Below are 27,886 nucleotides of genomic sequence, written 5' to 3'. Positions count from 1 at the left end.
TTTTGCGCCAGTTGCAAAATGAGTGAAATTCAATAGAAAAAGGAAATTGGATTTCATGATCCAAACAATTACACCCCATGATCTGAAAGGCTCTAAAAGATGCATTCACATCAAAATGTTGACACAAGATCAAGACCACAGTTGCATAAGATGTGCTTGAACAGAATTCCTGCTAATTGTTTTCATTGTGGTCTCTAGATACTCTATAATGAATTTAGGTTTCCGCTTCAAGAAAGAACATAAGTTACATTTGAGAACACCGAGGAAATAAACAATCCGGGCAGAAGCCAGCAACTTACATCAGATCTAATGATGGCACATGTTGGCAGTTGCTCCATACTAACTTGAATTTACAGAGCTATCTGTAAAAACAATACTTTCGCGCAGTGAATCTTTGTAATGCTCATTGCCGAAACGCGTTGTGATGCTTGCCAAGAGACCAAAACATCGTATCTCCCCAGTAAGGCAGAAACTAAATGAGAAACACATCTAAATTCTATGACTTCTTGTCGATCCTTTATATGCAAAGCTCCCTGCATTTTTGCTGACTTCACTATTTGGCAATGGAAATGCTGCTTAGGGCGTTGTCTTCAGACGAATCAGAAAGGTAGTACACGAAGTTCCACAATCGTCAATGAGAACAAGAATGGCAACTTCTACAACTAAAAGAGGTTCTATCGGGAAAGATTCCATTTTAACATCCCATGTTGAGTCAATAGCAGCTAATGACTTCTCATGCAAAAGCAGTAGCATCCTCCGAGTCTGTCTTCAACTAAATGACAGTAAAATTTGATATTTTAATACACTGCAAGTAGCAATTAAATTCAGTAGCAAAATGAAAGAAAGATATACCAGAGTGAGGTGGCTCTGTAAAGCTCCATATAAAAGCACTTTTAATTTTTCACACTGATTAGTCATTTGACCTTTACTTATTGAATCTTCAAGTTGACACCACAAGCGTTCGATAGTTGTGTACGGAAACCAAGTTGCAAAGGGTTTTTTTCGATGGATTACACCAGCTGGTCTCTGAAGTGAAAATATTGAGAATCTCAATCAGCATACGCCAAAACCTTTCTAGCAATAACAATAAGTAGAAAGCACTGGCTAAAGAGAATTTAGATGGAGATAACAAAGCCTCTATCCAGTTACAAAATGAGCCAAAGGGAAACAATAAAGGTTGACTAAAAAGAAAAAGGGGAGATGTGCAAAACCTCCAACACTATACTGTGGTTTGACTATGATACTATCCAAATGATTTTATCTAAATTAAAGCACGTGATCGAGAATATATTGGATAGGCCAGTTGTGGGAAGTGGGAACTAAACTCAATAGGTCAATGTTAAAAACAATTTCATAAAGCAATTGTTAGATTTTGTTTCATATATATGTTCAAGCCTCATATAATATATTTGGCGTCACAATATTAAGGCAACAATGATATAAATGTTTGAAAACAGACAGCAGGAGTTTAGGATTGAATGCACATGATGACATTCAAAAGAAATCAGTATTCGACCAAGTAAAAACATAAAGGCCTTCAAGAACATAAACTTACCAATGAAGCATACGCCTCTATGTACTCAATTAGCAGTTCTGTAGCCTCTGGATATCGTCCATAATCAACATATAATCCGAAGAGAGTAGCTGGATTCAATTCTTGACCAGTCATCCCCCTATTTTCTTTCTGTGCACTCTACACAAAACCAATAATGAGCACATAAAATGAATTACATCCCCTTATCCCACATGTATTCAAGATAGTTTCACTGCAGGTTCCACAGGAGGTAAAAGTGACCAATCTTTCACGTATTCAAACTTTAAATACTATAAGTAAGGTCTAAAGACTATATTTCTTCCCTCCAAATGGTTGTGACTCACTATTTTTCTCCTTAATACATTAATCAATGCTGTTGCATTTATTGTCTTTGAAATCTACTTCAGTATGCATTAGAGTTCTGTGTTAATTATTTCTATTGCTTTCATTAATTAATGAGAACTATTGTGTTATGCTTTTATTTTTTGTATATTTAGAGTACACATTATTGTTTCATAAAATAATTCAAATATTGGGTGTAGCATGAGTAGTATCTACTAGTAAATACTTCCTCCGTTCCAAATTAGTCGCAACATTAGCATATTTGCACTATTCACTCATCATCTTTATTTTGTAATTAATTCTTAATCTATAAGTTAAAACATAGTCAAGTGGGATCTTGTTTGATTTGTCTCGAAGCAAAAATTATAAATATCAAAATTTTATAATTTTTAATTAAATATAATTAGAGACATTAAGGATTGAATTAGTGCATTAAATTACGTAAAAAAACACTAGTTGCAAGTAATTTGGAACGAAGTAAGTGATTGAAAAGATGTTACCTACAAATCTCAACTTATTCAAAGGCATCACTACTATCCATAATAATTCAGTTGCATAAATAGAGATATAACAACAAATTTAAGGAAACAGAAGATAACTCAACACCCACTCTTAAAGACAGGGGGCAGTTGTAGACACATTGCACAAACTATAAGGCATTATCATCGCGGTAAAGATCAATTTTGTCCAGAATTATTTGGTTGCAAAGAATAGACATATATAAGCTAGTTTAAGGAACTGACACATTGCTCATTGTGCTCCCTTAGTACAAGGGTACGGTTCTTGAGACTTTGCACAACCTTAATCATCAGTTGAAGAAAAATGTTAATTTTATTGAATATGTTAAGGAAAAACGAGCAACCAACAAAGAAGTTAAGTAAAACATTCTGAAAGTAAAGATTGACAGGCCTGTACAATTACCTTGAACATATTAATTAACCAAAGAGGCAGTTCGATCTGAGGATCAGAGCGGAGAAGAGTTTCTGCAACAATTGCTGGTAGTCTTCCATGAAAGGCTTTATACTTCTCCTGATACACACAATTTGTTTTGAAAAAAAAAACAAATATCATCACATAAATGATAAAGCATGATGCTTTCTGTGATATAGAAGCTGCAAAAGCTATAGTTGACCTCCATAAGCTATTACATAATGTCCCTAGCACTTTCTACAAATAAATAGACAGAAGGTGATGGAAGAAAAACGCAGTCATGGATGCGTTCGTAGAAAATGATCATGGTGTTGTGGAAAACGGATGCTAAGAGTAATAACGCAAATTGCAGCCGACGTGGTGTGATTTTTTGAAAAAAAAAATCACATAGTTTTGAGCTTAGAATTGCATATTTGTTGTTGAACAACTATTATAATGCAATAATATGCACATATCTATAATAATGGCACAATATGAGGTACTCTTAGTGGATAATTAATTAACTTAATAGTTAATTATTCAGCTTAGCAATTAAAATTACCAGTAACTGATATATGTGATTTGTAATAATTGAAATTAAGGGGTATTAATGAAATTTTGATAGGGAGATGTTAGAACTTTTTCTACAATTCAGAGAGACATTAGACGAAAATTTTCAATAACCCCTTCTTGACAAATCACGTTGTTACGGTAAAATATCGGACATAACTCAAAGTTCTAGACAGGTAATCTTCATCATGATCCGTAGATGCCTAGATGTCATGACCTTTTCCTTGGTCTTCATTGTATAAGTTCACACCCCCTTGTCTTTCCATTTATGTCGATGATTCATTAGAAAACAATATGCCCACTCCCTCTTTTGTATTGATCAAAAATTTCAATGAGTCGATGATAAATCATAATCAAAAACCATAATCGTTTTTTTTAAAAAATATTCAACTAGGAACTCAGGCTATTTATAAATTCATCATAAATAACAAATATGGGATATGCAGCCAAGTTGTTGGGGTTATGCATCATTGATTATATCTGCTTTTTGTGTCTAAATTTCCTTCTACTTCAAGAAAGCAAATGAGATCAACTAGTACTACAATGAACTAAGTAGAAAAAAGTTCTATCAAAAATTTACTTCCTACAGCCTACAGGTAGTTGAACTTGTATACCTAGCAAAATTTGACTGTCCTTAAAACAATTTGGCACAAAAATTAGTCAAGCAAAACTAAAAGGTAGACTCAAAATGACCAATCCCATGTACTTGAAAGTTCAAACTTTTGTCCGCATGAAACAAGAACCTCTGGGCTAATAGCAGATCCTTTTCTTTTAAAATCCACCCCATTATCTATTTGTGCATTTTGAGTGATCCAAAACTTCATTTTCAGAAAAGGAACTGTGACACTATAGAAGGATAAAGAAGACACATACTAGATATTGCTCGAGCACTTCCCAATGACTGTTTATTTGTTTGGAATGAGAATCCGCATGGAACGATTCTTCCGTCATCATTTCATCATTTGAATATGTTAATAAAAGGCCAGGTGATCTACAGTGAGAAATAAATGACTGACATGTAACTTGGCATGAAACAAAGCCAGCAGAGCTGAATATATACGCACTGACATTTTTCTGAAATTTCAATTTTCATCAGAAGAAAGGTGATAGCGCAAACCGAGAGATGTCTTACCCAACTATTGGAGTACTTGCTTTATTTGGGCAGCATTTGAGTGTCATTGCAGAAAAGACTTTTTCAAGTTCCCTGAACCCAAGAGAACATAGCATAGCGAAAAAAACACAGTGAGAAAAGACAAACCAAATCATAAAATACCAAATTGATGATTCATTAAAAAAAAGTAGAGATTAACCTCTTCAACCCAGAATCCTTCCAGAACCGTAACACAACTGTGAATGCCATATCGTATAGATTGGTCTCAACCAAAAGTTCAACGAGATCTGACGGAAATTTTCTGTTTTCTGAGAAGATCAAAAGTATTAAATAAATTATAGTAACTAGGAAACAGTGACAGAAGGAAAAACACGCGAGTCTTAATGGAAAGCAAGGGTTTCACACTTCACAGACACAAAAACGACAGGGAACTATTTTGGAAATTTGAAGGAAATTCCAATGTCCTCTGGACTTGCCTTTTAACCTAGATATACCCAATTCAACAAAACCTCCTGAGTCCTGAACAGTCCACAAGGAATACGTTAAAGCTTGCCACAGGCAAAACCAAATACAGATTATTGGTTATCACATAGAGAAGAAAGAGAAGCAAAAGCCAGCATTCTTCATTTCATCTTCACTAAACATGTCAAAATTTTGACATTCCAACATGGGCATGGAAATTCGGTCACTTCATTTCGGGACAAAGTCATGTATAATTTTCATAAAATAGCCATGTTAGACAAAGACACATCAGACATGTACCCATGTCCAACATGCCCATGTAACATAGATGAAATGTTAAGCCTTCTAGTAGAGCTGGCCATTGCTATGGTTTGTAATAAGGGAGTTGTGGTTGTTATTTGCATAGAGAGATAGACGGGTGTGTAGCCATTCAATCAGTGAGAAGTAACTGCTTCGACTTCAGACTTTAAGATGCCTTATAAAATGACGGTGGAGGGAGGGATAGCACTTCACCAGTCAATTTTTTTTTTGATCAATTTTTAATCCTTTTATCCAGAGTGTCTGGATTCCTCGAATTAATAAAGAAACAAATTTTTTATGCGCAACCGAGCAAACCAATTAAAACCGCCACAATTTTTTATTATAGGAATGAAAAGAAAAATTTTCAAAATCTTACTGATTTTATTGAAAACAAAAGAAGCTAGGTAACAGACATGCAAAACCAATAAGAGAAACTTAAATCAAGAGTTTGTGGCACTAGATAAAATTACAGATTACAAGTTCACAATAAAGCTGAATTATATACAAGTTAGTAACATCTATACATTAGAAAATACGGAGATAGTCTGATAAATGACAACACGTGAATATGGCAACAACACGCAATCACGTAAGTGCAGACAGAGATGAACGATAAAAATGGTCTTACCACTACGTGTCCATCGAAGGTTTGCCAGGGAAAGTAAATATTCTGCTGATGTCAGCACAAATTCGTCTTCAAGTGTATCAATACCAATGTACAAATCCGGTCTTTGAGCCTGGGCGTTAACTTTACCTGCTACATTCAATTTTAAGAAGTCAAAGCCCACCCTTCTATGCCTTCATCAGTCAAACTCCATCACAATATTCAAATCATAATTACTCCTAGCTCACTTGTGTTCAAATGAAGCAAAACACCAACAATCTAATATAAAGAACGCTTGTTGATATAAATTTAAAATCACGCCAAAAGGTAAATACTTGACACAATTGACTGATCAAAACAAAATGGAATATCAAAAAACCATCACAGATCCACCAATTGAGATGTGAACCCCGGGTTTTCAATGTGAACAGCATCTAATTTAGTTGGTCAAGTCAAACAAGGGTGGTTACCTAGCGTCAAATCCCATACACGGTACACCACACTTTCCCAAGTGAATCTCAATTAGTGAAACATAACTCACTAGTGAATTCACTTTTTGAATTAGCAATTTACTCAATATGTTCCAAAATTAGTCCACAACTGACCATAATTCACCTTTATCAATCCACAATTTGTGAGAAGATTAGCGAATCATGTGTAGTTTATCTCAATGCATAAAAACAACCAAAAATATATACAAAGATAAAAAGTTCTGGAGAGTTGCAAACGTGATTGTTACATTGTTCCTCTTCCACTCTAGCCTTCTTATTTGGATGAGAAGCACTCTGCAACTGATTTCCAGTCATCTGAGAATCAATCCAGGCATGCATAGGATGAACAAGGTGCAGGCAATTGATAGCTGCAGAAATTCCATTCAGCCTTTCTTGGAAAAAGAGTGCAACATTCTGGTAATTTCTCAAAGCCATTTCATTTTTCAACCGCACCGAATGTAGATATATGTAGGTAGCTGCCTTTCGCCAATTCTGTTGATGCATTTCAAAGGCATATAACAACTTGTAAGGGTTTGGCCTGGCCGAAATATCTGAACAAGCTGCCTGCAAATATGAGAATAAACGCACTCACGGTCAGGCCCAAAAGCATAAACCATCAATAAGTGTGATGTTCTATAACAAAAATACCTTCCATGCTAACTCTTGCTCAGCTTTGTCAATCAAACCAATAAAGGGAAGCTGGCTGTCACAAAGAATCTGCCAAGAGCATTTCAGTATACATCATTATCAATTCCACTTAGTCCTTAATGACTGCTCAAGATCAACAACTACAGAACTGTCTACCATTCAAAGAGAACGCAAGATAATAAACATGGATAAACAAGCTACCTTCTAAAGCCTACTAAAACAGATTTTAAATAGCCAAACAGAACTCAGAACTTGTTCCAGAAAACACTGTACCCTTGGGTCTTGGGCGGGACACTGGGACTCATTAATGTACAAACATGTGTCTCTACAGGAAAATGGTCAAAAGAACAAATATAATAGTTGGAAGCCAACCTTCGATGCACCACATTCATAAAGAACAATTACGAACCGCCTCAAGCAGATAAATCTGCTCTCATCATCTGGATTTGAAACTAAAGCACAGTATGCATCGTAATACTCATCAAGATCCAAAGCAAACTTGAAAACATTTGCCCAGAGCCTCCCTTTTATGGAAGTTGCTGATTCATCAGCAAAAAAGACTTTGGAAGCATTACCATCAGGTGCAACAGCTTCATCTACCTGCTCAAGGGCTGCAAGAGCAAACTGACAAGCAACAACACTGACATTGTATTGCTCGAATTTCTGCATAACCCATTGATAATAGTGAAGCTTCCATCCAGCAGCAGAGACATTTCCAGCTGAATTTCAGGAGATGGAATGATAATCAATAAGACAGGAGATACACCACTAAAATGAAATGGAAAATCAGCTTTTACGTACTAATGCCCAAAGGTGAAAATCCAGCCTCATATGGCAACTTCTGCAGTGCAAGGACAGCCCCTTCTCCTGAAGAAGCCCTGGATACAAAACACTAGTCTATAAGACATTGTATCATGGTGTCCATAACAGAAAGCTAAAAGTTTTCAACTGCAGGTCCATATGCCAACAGTAAGTCCAAAACGGACAGCAAAACATGCGTCTAAACAGTATCACTATTTAGAAAATTATTGTCCAACTAAAGCGACAAAACCATGAATCAAGCAAGCAACAGGAGGTAAGGTCGGAGCATAGTGTAAAAACAAGGCCGCATCGCATTGACCGCGTTCTGAAGGTTTTCAAAACAAACGAACCGATATTTCCCGTGATGTAAAGTTGTGTAAAAAAAACCATGTTTTGGGCCGTATCAAGGATATCTTACGATATGACCAACATTTAGGCATAACGATAACCGCATCACTCTTGTTACATTATGGGTCAGAGATCAAGCAAAACTATATGTATAAAACAGACAGTGCAAAACTTTGTTTTTGTGAATGCTGCGTCACTTTATAATTGTGGCATCATGGCACACATATCATTATGTTTTCTTTCCTTTTTTACAACAACGGATTTGGTAGATTAGTCTTCAAGGTCAACGCTGTTACAATTCCAAGTCTCGTGAACAAGTGAAAAGTGGACAGATAATTAACAGCATTTTAAATTTTTATAAAATAATGAGAAACTGATTTTAATAGCAAATACAAAGGGATGAACCATTTATGATTTCCCTTTCTCCAGTAAAATTTTAGAAACAAGTTAGACCTTGACATTGTATCATGTAGAACATCCTAGACGCCAAAGGTTGCAAATGAGGAATGAGAATTTATAACTTCAAGTAGTACTATTTTGGGTCAATTGGACAGAACTAGGTTAGTTAATGGCAAAGTTAATACTTGAAACTGGAGAATAGTGTTCAGTTCATCCTGCCATCACTTCCACTCTCTCTCAGAGGTGAAAAGATAAAAGACAAATCGATGTTAGTCAAGGAGCTTTCCAATAATTTTAACTATCATAAATGCATGTTGTTTGTTGTATATTAGACAAATAACACTATTACTAGGTTTTCAGAGTACATCAGCTTCAGGTATGTAACACTATATGTCAAAAAAATCAGCTCAACAAGTGCGGCAAGACAGCAAAACATATTTGCAATATTTGAGACTCTGGGTATAATATAAAAAGCATATGTCAAAAAAGAAACCCATGCACAAAGAAAAATATAAATATCCGAAGAAAGAGAGTACTGATCATACATACAAGTCCTTGAACATAAACAAATACAATTTTTCCGCTTCTCTGAGATAGTATACTCCAACAAACAAAATTAACCAAAATGTATCTCCCAAAAAAATCCACATATTTTCAAAGTCCAAACAAATCAACAGAATCGTGATAAAAGAGTTGCACCATAGAACTTCTCCGTAGACTCCACCAGTATTAGTATTACTGTTAATAAACTATTATCCAAATACATCACCTAATTGAGAGTTCAGAATCAGATTCTTAAATCTTTGTCACACAACAATGCAAGCAAACTACATCAAAGAAAATTTCAGAAAGACATCAACCACCATTCCTCATAACCAAGGAAATTTGCAAGCCTTATGACTATTATGTAACATAGAGAATGTTCCATGGTTGCAAGAAAACAAAACAGAGGTAATATCCATAATATAACTTTTTTTCTTAATAATTTCTTTCAAAAATTTATAACATTCTTTTTGTATGCATAGAAAAAAATATTAAAGACCAATATATCGATTTTAGGGCTACAACAAAGAAATTTTATGTACTTAAAAGATGTGTCCCGACTAAAAATGATGGTCAAATCAGTGACGTTTGGATTTCGGCGGGGTTTGACCTTGTTTTCCAATTTTTGGGTCGGTATTTTTGGGTCACGGGTTAAAAATTCCAGGCCATGGCCCACTGATTTCAAGTTAGATTCCAAGTCAATTTCTGGTCGGGACAAAATTTGACAGGTTTAACTATAACTACTACAAACAACATTTTATTACTCCAGTGCCAATAACTTCCGCATAGGATCCCACCAAGGCGCAATTAGGGGATTAGGTACATACAACACCGCAAATATTATTGAAGATCAGAAAAGCTTCTCAGCAAAGAGGGCAAGTAGTCTAGTCTCCATCAAAATTTGAAAAAACAAGGAAGAAAATCCTTATTTAAGACGTCCATGTCCAAAGTGAATCCAAGAAGAATACACAAATTCCATTATAAGATACAATGTAAGGTTGATGCAAAGTTCAATTATCTTTTTCCAAACACAAGTGAGAACTCGAAATGTCAATGAGTTTCTGAACATCATCATGGCTACCAAATCCAGTATTCGAAATCTACAAAAGTGCGAAGACAAGCTGAACAAATCCACTCCATATCCAAAAAACAAACGGATTGTGCCACAAAAACTGAGCCAAGTAGCAAAGCGGAGACAGATGGTTCCCATTCTCCCATTCCCGAAAATGACAAAATATGTATTAACACATAAAGCTCTATTTTAGACCCTTGATTTTGAGTTTAGTTTACTGAAACTCAAATCCACACAAAATAATGAACCTTCAGAACGTTTAATTCCAAATATAGGTTGAGATACAGAAAGAGTTTCAGTATTTTGCAAGTATTTATAGAAGGATTCACAAGAAAATACTCGAAGAAAACACAGTACAAACATCTCTGTTGCACCCAATTGACAAAGAACAAGAAAGAAACAGAATGATAAATAGAGAGGGAAGAGTCCAATTCATAAGCAAGTTTTACCTAAAGAAGCATCTCATGGCTTCACGAACTTTTTTCTCCTTTGAAGGTCCACATAGTCCACCTTGAACCTGAGCAAGAAGTGAGCATCCTCGAAGATGATGTAGCACACACCATTGACCATCACTATTCTGAATGCTACCTGATAACTTCTCATTCCTCAAATGTGCATCCACGATCATGAGCAAACTCTATCACCAGAAGGTAAAATTTGTTAGCCAAGTAAACAACGGTATTGTGACAGCACGACCGGATAAATCATAAAAAACACAAAAGAAAATATGAACCTCAACAGCATGATACTGGCAGTGTCTCAGTAGGCAAAGTGCAATCTCAGTCGAATGTGCAAAACTATATGCAGGAACTTCCCCTGATATGCCCCAAACTAGCCAACCACTGAAATCCTGTACTAATTTACCGAGACTTCCTGGGTTAGGAAGGCATCGCAAAGATTGATAAGCATGCCCTTGGGATGAACCCTGAGCATCCAAAACCAGGACAAAGGCCAAGGTGAAATCAACTGAACCAAGTTTCGCAGTCCATGACTTTTTACCTGAGTCACTATCTGTACCGAAAAAAAAAAGAATAACATGGCATGAATAAGAAAAAAGTAACAAACAATAACCGGTGTCCTGTCAATCCCCGATAAATATATATAGTTGTATAAATACATAGTTCAGCATTTGACAATTTAGGCTAGTTTACTAATAGGTAATTAAATATTCCCTTCATGAGTTAAACTTTATAAATTCCCGTTCTCGATACAACAACATACCATATGCCATTAAGTGGCTCCCACCTAGGGTGGGGTTTGGGGATCAAATGTATGCCATCTTACCCTTGTTAGTGAAAAATACTAAAAAGAGGTTTCCGATTGACTCTTGGTGGCAAGCATTATAAGCCAATTCACATAGATAAGAAGTGCATATGATATGATGAGCTATTTTACTATAGTCCATTATAATCCGAAACCAAACAACTATAAATCTTTGGCCCCATCAAAATAACAAAATGCATGTCCATTCTCGATGGACCAAAACATTTATAGTTCTTTGGTTTCGGGTTAGTACGGACTATAGTAAACTGGGTCATTACATCATTTGTACTTCTTATGTATATGAATTTGAAAATTGTAATTTTGTAATTGCAAAGGTAAGGTTGTATACAGCCGAACTGAGGAGCCACTTGGTACTGGGAATCATGGCATGATGTTGTCAAACATTATACACGACAATATATATATGAGACTGAAACAGACAGAACATCTTTCCTTATCAACCGTGACTCATCTAAGACTTCTACACACAAAAAAGCAACAAAATGTCTTTAAGTAAGTGAGACCAGTATATGAAGTAAGACTGCAAACTCCACAACCAAACAAGCTATTTCTGCTAATCATGTGTGCTTCCTATTTCACAAAGAAAACTTGGCCCATTCATAGGTAATTAGGGATGAAGAAGAGGAAAAGAGGAAGTGAAGCAGCTAGGAGAAAAGGAAATGCTATTCTGCTCTGCAAAAATGCAAGAACAAAAAGAGCATCACAAAATACCAAAACAATAAAGCCAAAGCAAAAAAAGCTATTCAAAAGCAAAAAGGGACCTTTTGCTCCTGAGTGATGGGTATATATACCAAGGGTCAAATCCCGTCAGCTTTTCTCTCTTTTTTAAGTTGTACTACATTTGTCTTAATCTTCTTCTCAATTTGCACTATAATCATGTCCCTCCCCCCTCCATTGTCACAGGGAAAGACTTGAAATCTGATCAGAACACCATCTTACCGGACGACAGTAACAGTAGCATGTACTTTACAGTTTACAGTACCCACCATGTCACCATGCACGAGAATGCATTATTTGTGTCACGCTCGCTTTCCAAGTGGAATGAACACATGGACGACTTTGGAGGATATGAGCTTTTGTTTTATCCATTAATTAATTTGAAAACTTAAGTATAATAGATCTTGGCCTATATTTCCAATAATTTAAATTTAATGTTTTCCTGTAATTAACCCTATCCTTTCAATTTGTATGGCTCAAATTAAATGATGTATCTATACTTGTGCATCTTCATATAAGAAGCCCTTTTTAAGTTGTAAACATAATTTATGGCGACAAGAAAAAATTTTAGATTTCTTTCCCTCGGTCCAAAGTGAACCTTTCCAATAATTAGGAACTTTGTGATCCTTCTACAAATTCAAATATTTTGTGATCCTTGTGGTGAACCTCAGGGTTTGATTAATCTATATTTGGTTTCTCATTGATTAAGGCTGAATCTAGAATCAGTAGTTGTAAGTTCTAAATCATGTTTATGTCTGTATATTGCATTCACTATCCATCCCCAACAAAATGTTTTCGTTTTCAATCAAAATTTCACAAAAATCCTTGATTTTGGTCTTGCACTCGATTGAGGATAATCTAAGGATAAAATGAGATTTATAAAATAAAATCATTAGATTCGTGTTCTTTTACGGTTCAAATGGTAGAGCATATGGTAAAGGTCATAGAAAGAATAAAAACTGGCATAGAAAAATAAAAAGATTGGAGTAGGAGAAAAGAAGAACAAGATGAAGGAGACTTGATCATGCTTTATTAGGCCATAAGTGGCATCAACCACAAGATACATGACAAAAGAGGAGAAATGAAACTACAAGGATTTTCATGAAGTTGGGGGATACCAAGAAATCATCCCAGAAAAGATAGGGAGTCTGGAATTAAATTTATAAATTGGCCTTTATGAGCACAAAACAAAAACATTTCATCACCCCAATGCCATTAAGGGGCTTCCACCTAGGGTGGGGTTTGGGACGGTCAACATTACCCTTGTTAATAATAAAACTAACAAAGAGGTTGGTTCCGATTGACCCTTAGTAGAAAACGTCATATGCAACTTCACATAAAATAAAAAGTGAACAGCGTTAAATTAAAACAGAATGAAGTAGAGGGTATTGTGGACGATTGTAGTTGCATAAACTCCTTCAGGATAAAGAACGGCGTATTTTTATAATTGTAAGTGGTTTCAGAACAACAATATCCTCGTGTTTTTTGCTTGTATATAGATAAGGTTTTATATCTCAAATAAGACTGCATAATGTAAGTCATTGAACCACATGTACAAGCAGTGCATGTGGCTCACAATTATCACATGTTGCAACCAAATATCATGGTCACTTTAAAACCCTAAAACCTTAACAATGCATTCGTGATGCAATGTCCAGGCTGAGACATACATGGAAACATATGGCTATATTCAGGAAACAAAATGTTAACTTATCTAAAAATGTTAATTAGGTGCAAACAAACTAAAACACTAAACTTTAAAGATCAATTAAAGCAAGCATTACATTTGTATCCAATAACACAAAAAAAAGTACAAGTGAATAATTGCAAATTAAGAAGTAATTACACTATCCAATCTGAAAGTTATCAAATGATACAGTCAACCACAAGACACTATTGCAAAGTTTATCAGACCCAATGCAATAATATAGGATGAGTTTAAACATACCTATCTTTAGAGATGACAACTGAGAGCTGAAATCTTCAGCTGAATACGATTCTGATGGCATAATAGCTAGGAAATGTATGATAAGCCACTCGGTGACTGTTTCATGAATCATAGGAATAAGTTCAAGCTGGATTTTAGATCTATCATCCGAGGACATTTGAACCTATAACAGCCGAAAACATGAGTTTTCAAAATTCTTCAACAATGGGAATAGAAGTTTATTCAAATATATTGTGTGACGTATGGGGGATTATAAACATGTGTGATAATTTAAGTAAATAAAATGTCCCTTGGAAACAAAAAGCTAAACAACAAGAATGGCATTGAAACAAAACAAGAGGAAGGACGTTGAAACATTTAATTAAAGCTCAGCCAATTGGTGTTCCAAATTAGGGTTGTTCTCTTGCTAGAACTAATAAAAATGAACTCACTGAATGACATAAAACTAACCAGAACTGAAAACTGACTTGAAGTAAGATATTTCATTACCCTATTCCCTTATGTGGCTCCCACCAAACCAAGGTTTGGGGAGTCAAAGTACACAAATGTTACCCTTGTAGTAACTAAGGTTTTCAATTGACCATTACAGCATCACACAAATGAAAAGTGCACATGATTTAATCGGTCAATGCGATTGGACAGAAGTGAATACTGAAAATGTGAGGATGGAAGTATATTGCTCAACTGAACTAAACTGGACTGGATTGAAAGGAATTGATCTGATGAAAAAAATTAAAATAAGTTGGGAAGAACAAGCCACATTCTACATTGGAGAAAAAAGGAAGCGGGTTCTCTTTGCACTTTCACAAGGGAGATAGAAATCTTTAGAGATATGGCAGAGTGTGAGATCCTCATGGAAGTGTATAAGTTTCCATAATACAAACAAAGTGAAGTAATCAATCTGAAATGAACAGGGAAGGAAAATGGAAACACTACTCTGGAACTGAAGAGAGTATTTGATAAAAGGAACCAAGATGAGCAATATTGCTGTTCAGTCTTCAAATGGAATCAGTATTGCCAAAGTGCAAGCACGCTAATAATAATTTTGCTGTGACAATTATTGTTGAGCTTTCCTATTGTACAGGTGAAATTTGGCGTACACGTGACGTATTTTCATATATTTGCACTGATTATTCACCATTATACTAAATCTATCATTCATATTATACACAACAGACACAAAACATATACCGTTGTCAACAGAACAATTAACATCTACATATGAACTAGTAGTGTAATGAATATGCACAGCTTCATTTACCTGACCACTAATGTCCAAAATGTAATTTAAAAATAGAAGTATACTCAATGCAGACTCGAACATTATTTCAGCAACTTGTGAGGTGGCTTGAACTATGATGGACACATTGGCATCTAAGAGCATATTTGAATCCACATTTTCTGTAGGCTTTCGAGGTACCAGAAGATTCAAATACCTCTCTATGGCATTCAAAACTCCACCCCACCCACTAGCTTTTTCACACAAAGCATGAATGGAAATTAGAGTATCCACGGTGAATTTCCTCAAGTTTTTATTCTCTGCGATCTCTTTTTTCAAAAGAAAATCAGCTCCTAGATCTGATACATTTGAAGCCGTAACAGATGCTTTATAGCCACATTTCATAGTGTTCAACAAGCGAGGAACTATATCTTCAGAAGAGACCGTAGATGCACCAACAATTGATTCATAAACAATAGGCGATATAGCTAGGCCTAATCGTAGGCTTAAAAGTCTAGAGCAGCGAAGCACTTCAAATAGTATCTCATGCTCAAGGCCGTCACCGGACACATCAGATCCAAACTTGGCGAAATCTTGGAGCTTTCCAAAATTGCCTGTAAAGAATAGAAAATTGAAGTGACTTGCAGTAGATTATGCATACAAGAAAATGTAATCAAAAACTAATAGTATATAGTAAAACAGCAAAGAAAAGAATTGCAAGAGACACTTCATGCCAGTTATTTAATAAGAGATGAGAACAGAAGACCAACCATATACAAGCAGCTCAATAGCCTCCAAGGCACGAAACAGAGATACAGTATTTTCTCTGATCAATCCAACAGCCCCATTATTTGCATCAACATACAAACTGAACGGCATATTGCTCTTGCACCATTGATCAAAATACCGTGCACAAAATTCTTTCCAGCATTTGAAGGCTGAAAAAGAACTTCCATTGATAACCTAATACAAAAAGATTCATTAGAAGAAACAGTTCAGCCTCAGAAACTAGATAGGATATGCAAGGATCCGGATTTCCTATTTTTGTGCCGTTCTGCTCTTTGCTCGATATATTGTCCGTTCTTCGATAAAAAAAAAATAAAAATAAAAGTGAGATTAAAGGATTGCATCAAACCTCATGTTCAATTAACAACAGGATTTCCTTGCTCAATTCATCAATTGTTAAGACCTGAAATTCATTATCCGTCCAGCGCTTGTCATAATCTTGCAATGTCATACGCAAGACACTACCATTATACACCCCTGGATGCAACAGCCGGCGTAAGACTATAGATGACACAAATCCTATTATTTGCGCCTGCATATAAAAAAATAGTACCAGTGATCATTAGTAGTTCATAACAAACAATGACATTCAAGATGCCCCAAATTTGGAGAAATTTGCTCGTCACCTTTCCATTTCTTTTCGTAGTCCATATTTTGCTTTACTCTTTTACCGGAGATAAATTACCAATATGACCTATCTTTACTCTTAATTACTTCCACCCTGAACATCTGAACTATCCACTTCCAAATAATCTATCTCCAACCCCGTCAATAAACCCAGTCCCAACCCAGACCCCAGCTCCTTTAAATTCAGATTTTCTCTTTCCTCCCTCCTCTGGTCATAGTGCTCCTCCTGACCTATCCCCCTCACTTCACTCTCTAATTTGACTACCCCCTGTCCTCCCATTTATGTGCATGTCTTTCCTTCTTGACCTCCCAAATTCCCTCCCATTTTTTTACTCCTCCAGCAACCTTTCCTCTTCTACCTCAATCCACCAGCCCCAGTCAATCTAAAACACCTTTGCACACCCATAAACACTAATGCTATGTCACCAAAGCCGGGTTAGTAGCATAATCGGAGATCATAAATAAAAAAGACACAAGGTTGTGAAGTACGAGCTATAACGAAACTTCAAATGCTAAGCATGAAAAACATAGAGACTTAATTATTTTATGTAATAGGGGCTTTGTAGGTCATGAAGTTCAATGTGGGACATCAAGGCAATAATAATCCCTTCTGAAAAAGAACTTGAAACAAGATTTTCCATATACTCCTTCAAAATAAAAGTCTCCCGTAATAAACATTTATGGGCAATAGTGTGCCATAGTGCAATCTATAAAGTCACCATGATATTATATTCTTATATACAAAACATAGGAAGCAACACTAAAGCGTGTAACTCCAACTACTCAAAATCTGGAAAATTATAATTAGTAATGGATAGACTAAGGACTTCGCCTTAAAAACCACTATGTTACACCTCTTTCCTTAAAGCCCCCAAATATTCCATTATGTATTCAGCCAGTCTCTTGAGAAACCGTCTCTTTGAAAGACAAATCTCAAGTCCGGCCAATGAAAGAATAATGCCTATTTACCGTGTTCTTAATGCCTACTTACCGTATCCTTAATGCCTACTTTTAATATCTTAAATGTCTACTTACATCATTCTTAATGCCTACTTACAATATTTTATAAAAAACCATAATGAGCCGGCCTAATTAGAGCTCTCACTAGAATTTGCATTATGTATTAGCTGCAATAGAGCAGACTTCCATGAGAGGTTTCAACAAAATACTTTGCAAGCTACAAATGCAAAATTTTTTCCTTTCTCCACCATTTTTTCTTTTAAGGGCATTTTTACCAAAATCTAAAGCCTAAAATTTCTCTCCTCCATTCTTTAACACCCTTGACTCCTCCATTATTGGACGTAGTTAAAGAAATCAAGAAATGGGGTACTCTTTTCCATCAAATATCATTAGATTGCGTGTAGATCGGGGAAAAAAAATAAGTGATCCAGCAAAATCTCATTACAAGGTACTTGTAAAATTGGACAGTGATTTGAAGAATGTAAATTTAACTTTTTCCATTTTGTTACTTTTAAGAGGAACCAGTTTAATGGCATGTTAAATCTCTGAAAATTCTTTTTTTTTTTTTTTTGGATTTTGCAAATATCTTAAAATTTTTCAATGGCAGACTCCAATTATTTTATAAAATTTCACTTTTTTCCCAAATAATGGAAGAAACTTCAAATTCTAGATATGAATTCTCTTTTTTTTTTTCCAAAGCATTTGCAATTGAAATGTAGCATTTCACATTCCACATTTAAATGAAATCTTGGTTTTCAAACACTACCTAAGCAAAATTGCATATATTTATTAAAACAGAAAAGATAGTTTTTTTCTGAAATCATATTATTCAGAAGTAGGAAATAGACACATATCTTTATTTCCTTATTCTCGCATGCTACCTCACTAGGGAAAAAAATAAAGAAATTAGAGGCCAACCTGCTATCATTCTTTTACCATGTCATGATATAACAGATTTAGAATCCCCAAATTGTCACAGTCTCACAAATGTCATATAGACTGGCAAAAAAGGGAAAAACTTGCACATTTTATGGTACTAGTGGATATCCATATCAAAATAAAAGTACTAGTGGATATACTCACCCAACTCATTATCTGGCATCAGTTATGAATTTATAATCACTCACTCCACTTTCCAGTCCCTCTTACTTTCAGAGTAACCAATATAAGCTCCACACCAACCCCATACATATCACCAACTGGCCACAGACGATTATTCATCTCCTGTATTCAGTCATACTAGCCTCTGCCCTCTGTTGAGAGGACAGGAGACACTTCTCCTCAACACTTGATCACGCAGGTCCTTCAGACTTCCAGTCAGGAAAAAGCCTTGGCAATAATAAAAAAAATATAGTTTCATGATTTGGCAGAATTGAGTGCAAAAGTTTGTCATCAAACTACACAAACTTGCTGCAAAAGAACTGTGTTATGGATATCCAGTTACCAGTTCCATGGTACAGCTTGATCAATTTATTGAATTGGGAAAAAAAAGTTTAAACGAACATTCATGAACCATGGCTCAAGCATCCAAACATATGTGAATAAAGTAGATCCTTCTCTTTTCTCATCACACAATCACCCTTGAACAGTGAATTTGATCCAAACATGGAGTAAGCTACAGCACACACAGATGACCCACCCTCCATGAGAGAAAATGAATTACGAAAGAAAACAAAAGACTATCTGGGATCTAAACATATGTTTGAAGACTATATAGTATGCTAAAAATCCAATAGAGTTTTATTGTAAACAAGTCCAAGGCATTTATTGTTGAGTCTGGAATGACTCTTTGGAATTTGCATCATCATGTATGTAGAGACATAAAAGGAGTATAAAAAAGTAGAGTATAGACTATAAGCTAAAGAGTACCACAAATACAGTATAGGCGTAGAAGCGTAGTTACCAGAAACCGGAAACTTCCCACTGCATCCTGTTTAGATAAACATTTTTGAATTACACCCCCAAGAGTTTTTTTTTCAAGCCCAAAACCATATATAATACCATAAGCCCTTCTTTTATTTACTTATTTCCCTTATCTTTTCTTTTTAATCATTTTCTTTTCTTACCTTCTTTTATTAAATTTATTTTTGTTGTAAAATATAATTGTAACTACGGTTTCTACATTTCCGAAACTCTAAAATTAATGTTTCTTGTTACTATTTTTGTTTCTTGTATCGGATCGAATTTTGTTTCATGTCACATTGAGTATAGGGCCATAGACGTAACAAAAAATATTCAAAATGTACAAAAAGTGCAAGTAGAGCCTAATTTGTACCAATAAAAGTATCAAAAAAATTATCGTTCAAAGGTTAAAGTAATACCTTAGAAGAAAAGATTGAGCATGTAGTTTGATAAAGATCATCTAGGGAATGCTCAGACCTCTGGAACAACTGCTCTGCAATAAAGGTTTCTTGCAAGGAGTAAAATTGACCTTTCTCCCTACCACAAAATATAAAAACAAGTGAGATTAGAGCAAAAAATGTGTTAAAAGTTATATATCATTCCATAGGAGTAAGTTGTCAACCCGTTAGAATTAACAAGAGAGAATAGAGCAAAAAATGTGTGAACATTATAACTCTTAGAACCTCTACCGATTCCCGAAAAGGTTTGGGAAACAATTTCGATGGATTTTGTCGAAGCACTATCAAAATCGGAAGGCTATAACACCATCTTGGTTGTGATGGACCGCTTGACCAAGTACTACGAAGTACAACTTACCACCCGCGCACCGATAAGGACAAAATTTACGACACATACAGTTGCACGACTTTTATAAGAGAAGTGGTCAAGTTGCACAGTTTTCCGACCTCCATCGTCTCCGATAGGGACAAAATTTTCATGAGCATATTTTGGAAAGAATTATATAGGATACAAGGCACAAAGTTACTATGAAGTACAACTTTCCACCCGCACACCCATGGACAAATGGAGATTGTGAATCAAGCCTTAGAGACATACTTACGATGTTTAGCAAATGGAAACCCTCATGTTTGGTCTCAGTGGCTACAATACATTGGGCAGAATATTGTTACAATACGGCAAACAATTCATCGACCAACTAATCTCCCTTTCAAGCCTTATATGGAAGAATGTCGCCTTCTCTCGTTCATGGCAGCCAGAAGCATACAACCGTGCACAGCCTAGAGGAAATGTTGTTGGTTCGAGATGTTGTCATAGATGAACTACGTCTAACGCTACTAAAAGCTCAACGACATATGAAATCTATAGCCGATTCTAAGAGGAGGAATGTGTCATATGATATTGGGGATGGGTTTTACCTTAAGCTACAACCCTACCGCCAAGAATCCCTCGTTAAACAATCCTACAAAAATTTCTCAGTTTTATGGGCCCTTTCAGATAGTGGAAAAGATTGCTAAAGTGGCGTAGCCCCCAACGAGTAATGTGCACCTAGTCTTCTATGTATCTCAATTCAGCTCATGGAACAACTCCAGCATCACCAACTCTACCCTCACAATTAAATCGAGACATGGATATGATGGTAGTGCTAAATAAGTGGCAAGGGCTCCCTATCACCGAGGCCACTTGGGAAGATTATCAAAACATCTACACCTATATTCATCCTTCCACTTTGAGGACAGGGTGATTCTTTGGGAAGGGGATAATATTAAACATGGAGCGACAAGCGACAAACAAACTCTAAAATACACCTACAGTAGAAAGGGGCGAAAGGATATGAGTCATCGCAATAAAGCCTAAATGTGAATCGGATTTCATGGGCAATCGCTATTTTAATAATTGTAGTTAGTTTAATTCGGTTTTGCTAAAAAGCTATTTTGTAGGAGAGTTGTTAGGCTTCAGCTATTTTATGTGTTAGCATTGGTGAGATTTCGCTAGTTGGGAGACTCGAATTATCAGCTATAATCATTCAATAGGGAATTTATCGAAGAATTTCAGAACATCGGAGCAGCCAAGTAACACCCTAATTGCAGCAGTCTATGACCAAAAGACCATTCATAAGCTTGAATCTCAATATTATGACTTGTAAGCCTATCACAGCATTGAAAAATTAGGAAGGTCACATACAAGCTAGCTCTTCCAGAATTAGCACGAATTTACCCATTTTTCCAGGTTTCTCATCCAAGAAAAAGGTAGCAGGATTGTGCATTACATTTTCGACATTAGTTACCACAGGTTAGGAATTGCTTGCGAAAGCTAAGGAGCTGAAAAAAAAAATGTCACTCGAGTCGGAGCACCGACTATTGAGGTTCTCATCAAGTAGACGAAAGGGCTTGCTTTGAGTCCACTTGGAGGATCATAATTGAAAAAGATTTACTTTCCTACACCTTAGTTTCAAAGTATTTACTAGAAAAAAAATGTACATAGCAAGGAAGTTGTTGACACGGAAGCCTCCAATAATTGCATTATGTGGATGCAGAATAAGCAACCAAATGAAATAGTAACAAACTTACAAGAAGGAAGAGAGAATCGAGAAGCGGGAATCTTAAAAGTATTACATCATTTTTTCTATTATTTCATTTCTCTTTGAGGGAGAGATTGTTTAACAAACTTCCATACTATTGTGCAATTTTATGGTACTCTTGTCATTACCTTAAAGCACCCTCTCTTCTCTCTAGCTTAATCTTCTATAACAGAAGTTGAATACTATACTTCATAACACCTATAATTAATATTGATGCAACATATATGGAAGTCACATCATAATTCTATAAATCTCCAAAAACATATCAAAACTATTTCTTTAATCAAGTGGGATCACTAGATAATCTTCTAAACTATTGCTAAACTACAAAAAAAAAAAAAAAAAAAAAAAAAAAATAGGTTAGCCTTACTATTATAAAAAAAAAAAAAAAAAAAAAAAAAAAAAAGGTCAAGAGAAGGGAAGAAATGAAAATTTTGTGGCTATAAATGCATACATGCACAACTGGTTTGCTATCAAAACGAGGAAAGGAACAAGAAAGTAAGAAAATGAGCAGAAAACTTTAAACACAAAGTTTGAGAGATCTCAAAAATGACTTACGTTTCAAAATTTGAAGATATCAAGTCATGTGCCAACAACCCATCTTCTTTTAGAACCCAAATCTTGTTTGACGAAAGTTTTACATCAATCAATTTATCCTAAACATGTAAACACTTTTCACTTAGATACAGAAAGACAACCAGGAATACTTCTTCCCGAAAGCGGGGGTGGGCGCAGGAGCAGCCAATCACAATGAAGCCATAAAGAAGATGATTATGATTATCAAAGTCGAACTTAATTCCATAAACATGAAATTTTGAGCCTTTCAAAAGTTAAGAGATCAACCCTCGCATGATATACCTCAAGGGGACAAAAAGATAACTACATTACCTGAGATAAAGGAATATACTGCATTGATGAACCAAGTGATAAATTGTAACTATCTCCAGAGGAAAAATTGAGGTTACAAATGCCAATTCCCTGAGCATTCACTTCCTTCATGGTATAAAAATTTGCAATGCCATTATAAGAAATTAAACAAAACTATGGAGTAAAGAATCACACACAAGAAATGATTACGGAATATGGAAAAAATTTCTACAAAGAATAGAAGGCCATAAACTTGCAAATAATTGATTAATATTAAGGGTTGTACACAAACGCAATTGCATACCATTGATTGTGTGTATAATATAGCCAGTGCAATTGAACGCCCATCAACATCAATAGGTCCAACCCACATTCGTAAGAAAGTAAATCCTGAAAAGAACACACCAAAATAGAATGTTGTGTACTACAAAAGAAAAAAACTTATTTAATTGGCAGATGCAATTTTACAAAACAATATCACTTACGGGGCTCCAACTCTGCATCCTCCTAAAATATTAAATAGCTTCTAACACGACACAAAACAATTGGCTCCTAATACAGGATGACCTTAGAAGGTCAAGGAAGCTCGGAAGCTACTTATTCCAAAGACTTCTAAGAAAAACATGTCCATCATTGTCTCATACAATCCAAATTTATCTAATACAATTCTTGTAAGAATAAGAAATTTAATAAGTATTAAGTTACAGACAACAGGGCCCTTATCACGCCTATGAGCAATAGGGACAAAACATCCACAACCAGAGAGATCCAGTTGAAAAAGGGACTTTCCTTTTTCCTTAAAGAAAAAAGATGACTTTCAAATACCTTCCATCAATGCTTTCCCATAACTAATCTAGGAGACTAAAAGTCCTTTGACTATGATCCACTTATTCCTTTTATATCTAGTGTTGCAAGCCTAAGGATCTTAGTTTTTTCATGTATGAAAGGCCTATTACACTTATTTTGTTGTTTCACCAATTTCAAATAAAAAAACAACATAGCATTGCTGGAAACACACAAGAAATTCATGGACTATTACAAGATCCACCACATCGTAATGCACCAACACATTTTTACTAAAGTTGTTTTCTAAATGGAAAACCTAGAATTAACAATTAGGCTATCAAGTTAAGCATAAACACATGAAAAAAATATGTTCTCCGCACTTGGAAAAGGAAGATAAGAAAATTTTATTGAATGATTTGTGTTTAGTTAAGTCCATACCCCTTACTATCCTTTAAGTCACACTCATCCTACCAAATTGGACTACCCATACTATAGACATGAAGCATCAAAACAACATTGAATAAAACAATCCACAACACCAAAACACATCAGAGATCCTATTTTCAAAGCCCACAATTATTGGACCCAAACTTCAACCTAAAAATCTAATCACGATATTTCTTAAAAAATGAAATCGGGAATAATAAATATACCAAAGTGGAACTATTTAGGGATGCATTTCCCAACATATGACAAAATTTATGGAATCCAATAGGGTACCTGGACTACTCAAAGATTGACCAAAAAGTTTTCCATGACGAAGAACATCCCAAACCCGTAGAGTTCCATCAGAATGAAGCACAAAAACAACCTTTCGCCCATTGATGTCAGAGACCACTAAATCGCTTACAGACCCTGATAACCTGCTTCTGCAAACCTCAATCAATGAGGAAATTATTTTACATTTGTCATACAAAAAATCTTTGAAGATTAATTTCAATCATCAATGTTAAATATTTACTAATAGCCTTAGAGGCATAGCTAGAACACAAAAAACCTAAGATTAAACATATTTCAATACTTTCTTGGTAAATACATATATTAGCAAGGAGAAATAAAAGCACCTGGACATGAGACCCCACAAGCGACTCAAAGGTGCCTCATCCCGCAATTCATATGTGAAACCTTGAAATTATAGCATGTACATTATAATTGGACAAAAAAAGGATGAAGCTATATCAGAACAAAATGCAGGACGCAGAAAAAGTGGACCTACCTGGAGCATTTTCGTCAAGCACACCAAGTTTAAAACAACTAACTGATCCATCACTTCTCCCAATAACAATACAACCAGGTGTGGCAGTGACAGCAGTTATATGAGAACACTCAGGGGAGATACTTGTATCAGTGTGCAGCATTTCATTGGATGAGAAAATAAAAGAACCGGTATAAGTAGAGATATTTTTAAGCCGGAGAAGGTAAGCTATGCCGGAGATGGACAAGACATACAGCAAATACACATTGCCGTAAGCAGAATTTATCTGTTTACACAGAAAAATTAGAATTCCAAACATACAATAAAAAGAACATCCAGAAAAGCATAGTAAGAAGCATGACGCGGAGATGAAAGGAACTTGAAGAACCTCATTCTTGCAAATATAAGCAAAAGGAGACAGCGCCTCGGGGAAAAAAATCCGTAATCCAACCCTTGGGATGTCTTTATCAGCATTAAGCTCCAATATTTCAATAGTATGTGGCATTCGCTCGCAAATACGCCTGATAAAGGCATGATCGTGATATATAAATCCAAACCCCATTAAGCAAACAATTAAACAACGAACAAGAATTTGCTTAGAGGTCAAATGCTAATTACAGCTGCTCATTTATTTTCTTTTTACAGTCAGTTTCTCTTTCATAGTTCAACTTGTCAGTTGACACAATTAGGTTCCCACCCTTTTTATCTATTACACCTAGTTACGCACCTAACAGCGTGCATCATTAGTTTCCGCTTCAACAACATAACCATCAAGTCCTGATTTATGTAGGTTTTCAAAACCAAGATTTCCAGCTACGTACATTCCGCATTCCCAATTCGTAATTCAGCAGAAAAACTATCACCATCTGTCCTATTTGTAAAAATAATTTAAGAATATTATAGAATGGAAGCAAGGAGAAGAAGGAGAAAATACCAAATGAAGTAAGTTGGAGGAGTCCCAATCATAGAGCACGAAGCAAAATCTTTAGTAGGGGGAGCAACCGACCGGGAATCTGAAGCAGAAGCGTACGTATCCGGAACAGACGCCTCAATCCACTTGATTGAATCACTTCCAATGAAAGGCACCTCCATTCCCACTTTTGATTTCCTTTCCATCTTCTATCGCCCCAATTTAGTGCTAATGAAGTTCCGAAATAATTAGCAAATGCCAGATTAAAAATTTTGGCTTCAAAACCCTAATTTGAAGATAAAAAGTATAATACCTCAAATTTCTATGAAATTCAAATCAAGAGAAATGCTAAAAAGATCGATACCTGAGTAAAACTGGACGTGTGTATATTACAAATAAAAATCAATAGGACGAAGAAGACAACAGGAATGCAATTGAATTGGGGAAGGAGAATTGAATGGAGTTTGAACTGGAATGACAGGGCGAAAGAGAAAGAGCATTAGAGCGGGCGTAGGGTTTAAGAGAAGGAGAGGAACTGGGGGTTCTAGCAAAGCAAACAACCAAATTTTAGTACGCAGTTGGGCGCCATCTATCATGTTATACATACAACACAAAATCATACATTTTTAACGACCCAATGTTAAAAGCTGATTTAATATATATTTATAATTTTAAGATAATTATTTATAACTTTAAAATGTTCATTTATAATTATGAAGTAGTCTTGAATTGATAAAGTATAGTCTTAAACTAATTTCTTTCAGTTTTAAAGTGATCATTTTATAGTCTTATTTATAATTATTACTAAAATAAAACACTGTTGACATCATCACTTATTAATATTGTTTACGTGTCACACTCTCAGCAAAAGTTTTCCCTCCAAAACTTTTCTAAAACTTAATGATGATGTCATTATTATTATGACTAATATTTATATCTTTGACTTTATTACTTTCTAATTATGACTATATTATTATCCATATTGATTAATTTTATACTTTTTAGGTAACATCATTTAATGTATTAGAAAATCATGTATTTATTTTATTTATAAAATCTTATTAATTTTATTTATTAAATGAGTATTATAATTAGTGTATTGGATATTTTGAGATGGTTAAAAGAGGAGTGATATACTTTTATTAGGACTTTTTTATTTATACTATTGATTATTTAAATGCAATGTTTTATTCTAATGTGGTTTAGATTGTGACGATCTTTAAGCAAGTCACTTATGTTTTTTAGGTTTATGACAAACAATATATTTTTTTTGTTTAAACTTTTATAAAATAATGTTTCTTATTTTTATATTAAATTTGATTTTGAAGTGTGTTAGTGTTATCAATAGTTGCAACACTTTATATGAATCATTTAATATATTATTTTGTTAGCATAAATTGATCGTATATTTTTTTTATTAAAAATACTCATAATTTTGTAATGTATACTTTATGTACGAACCATTTACTCTTTTATATAAAAGAAACAAATAAGAGTATAAATATAATTATATTAAATGTAGATAATCAAATTTTTTCTCTATGATTTATTTGTCGTGGACTTAATTTTCACAATCATCTGCACGCACAATATAAAGTATGATACAAATTATACAATGCATGTAGTAATGTATACAACTATTTACAGTAAAATGAGATATAACTATAATATAAAATTTATCTCTTAAAATTTTAATTTCTTAAATAATAAAATTTATCTGGTGGTGAAGGGGATTAACATGTTTTTAAATTTTCTACTTTAGATAATTTGTTTAACATGTTTAAAGTCATTTTCTATGTAAGTGTAAAACATAAAACACACCTATTAATTGGTATTTTTCACAAAATCAACAGTAAATTAATACTCCATTAATATTATTATAGATAAAAAGCTAAAATATTATATTACCCATGTTAATTTTTCATATTTAAATGCTAAATCAGAGAAATTAATTCTAATTAATATATTTTTATCCCCATCATTCAACAACATTTTGAATTTCGAATGTAATA

The 27,886-nt window shown here is 34.8% G+C and overlaps 1 protein-coding gene across 11 annotated transcripts; it reads right to left on the bottom strand.

Moving 5' to 3' along the window:
* Positions 1-28: 28 nt before the first annotated feature.
* Positions 29-26,470, bottom strand: LOC130808789 (nuclear pore complex protein NUP160). 11 transcript variants are annotated; one of them, XM_057674279.1, is made up of 30 exons: positions 26,239-26,469; positions 25,899-26,160; positions 25,353-25,485; positions 24,986-25,250; positions 24,834-24,894; positions 24,490-24,638; positions 23,288-23,373; positions 23,005-23,109; positions 22,675-22,772; positions 19,997-20,114; positions 19,579-19,605; positions 16,438-16,620; positions 16,073-16,265; positions 15,345-15,916; positions 14,084-14,246; positions 10,868-11,145; positions 10,584-10,771; positions 7,773-7,849; positions 7,344-7,690; positions 6,972-7,040; positions 6,572-6,887; positions 5,857-5,985; positions 4,666-4,774; positions 4,488-4,559; positions 4,229-4,346; positions 2,798-2,905; positions 2,620-2,676; positions 1,556-1,693; positions 853-1,026; positions 79-772 (listed from the first exon to the last, which is right to left on the bottom strand). In XM_057674279.1, the coding sequence occupies exons 2-30, from the start codon at positions 26,078-26,080 to the stop codon at positions 734-736; spliced, it is 4,554 nt and encodes a 1,517-aa protein (XP_057530262.1). In that variant the 5' UTR covers positions 26,081-26,160; positions 26,239-26,469; the 3' UTR covers positions 79-733. The 11 variants fall into 11 exon arrangements, with proteins under 11 accessions (XP_057530268.1, XP_057530271.1, XP_057530262.1 ...); XM_057674278.1 differs by having other exon boundaries at positions 25,899-26,102; XM_057674283.1 differs by having other exon boundaries at positions 1,556-1,684; positions 25,899-26,102.
* Positions 26,471-27,886: the final 1,416 nt, after the last annotated feature.

Source organism: Amaranthus tricolor, chromosome 3 (genome assembly GCF_026212465.1).
Source record: "Amaranthus tricolor cultivar Red isolate AtriRed21 chromosome 3, ASM2621246v1, whole genome shotgun sequence".
Classification (NCBI taxonomy): domain Eukaryota; kingdom Viridiplantae; phylum Streptophyta; class Magnoliopsida; order Caryophyllales; family Amaranthaceae; genus Amaranthus; species Amaranthus tricolor.
Note: the sequence above shows the minus strand (reverse complement) of the source record. Positions and strands in the feature narration are given on the sequence as shown.

Excerpts from the sequence above, each read along its gene's own strand:
- LOC130808789 (XM_057674279.1), bottom strand. The coding sequence starts at position 26,080 with ATGGAAAGGAAATCAAAAGTGGGAATGGAGGTGCCTTTCATTGGAAGT. Across the intron at positions 24,639-24,833 it reads TTGTGGGGTCTCATGTCCAG|AAGCAGGTTATCAGGGTCTG; the intron begins GTGCTTTTATTT and ends TGAGGTTTGCAG. Across the intron at positions 7,691-7,772 it reads ATTTTCACCTTTGGGCATTA|CTGGAAATGTCTCTGCTGCT; the intron begins GTACGTAAAAGC and ends CCTGAAATTCAG.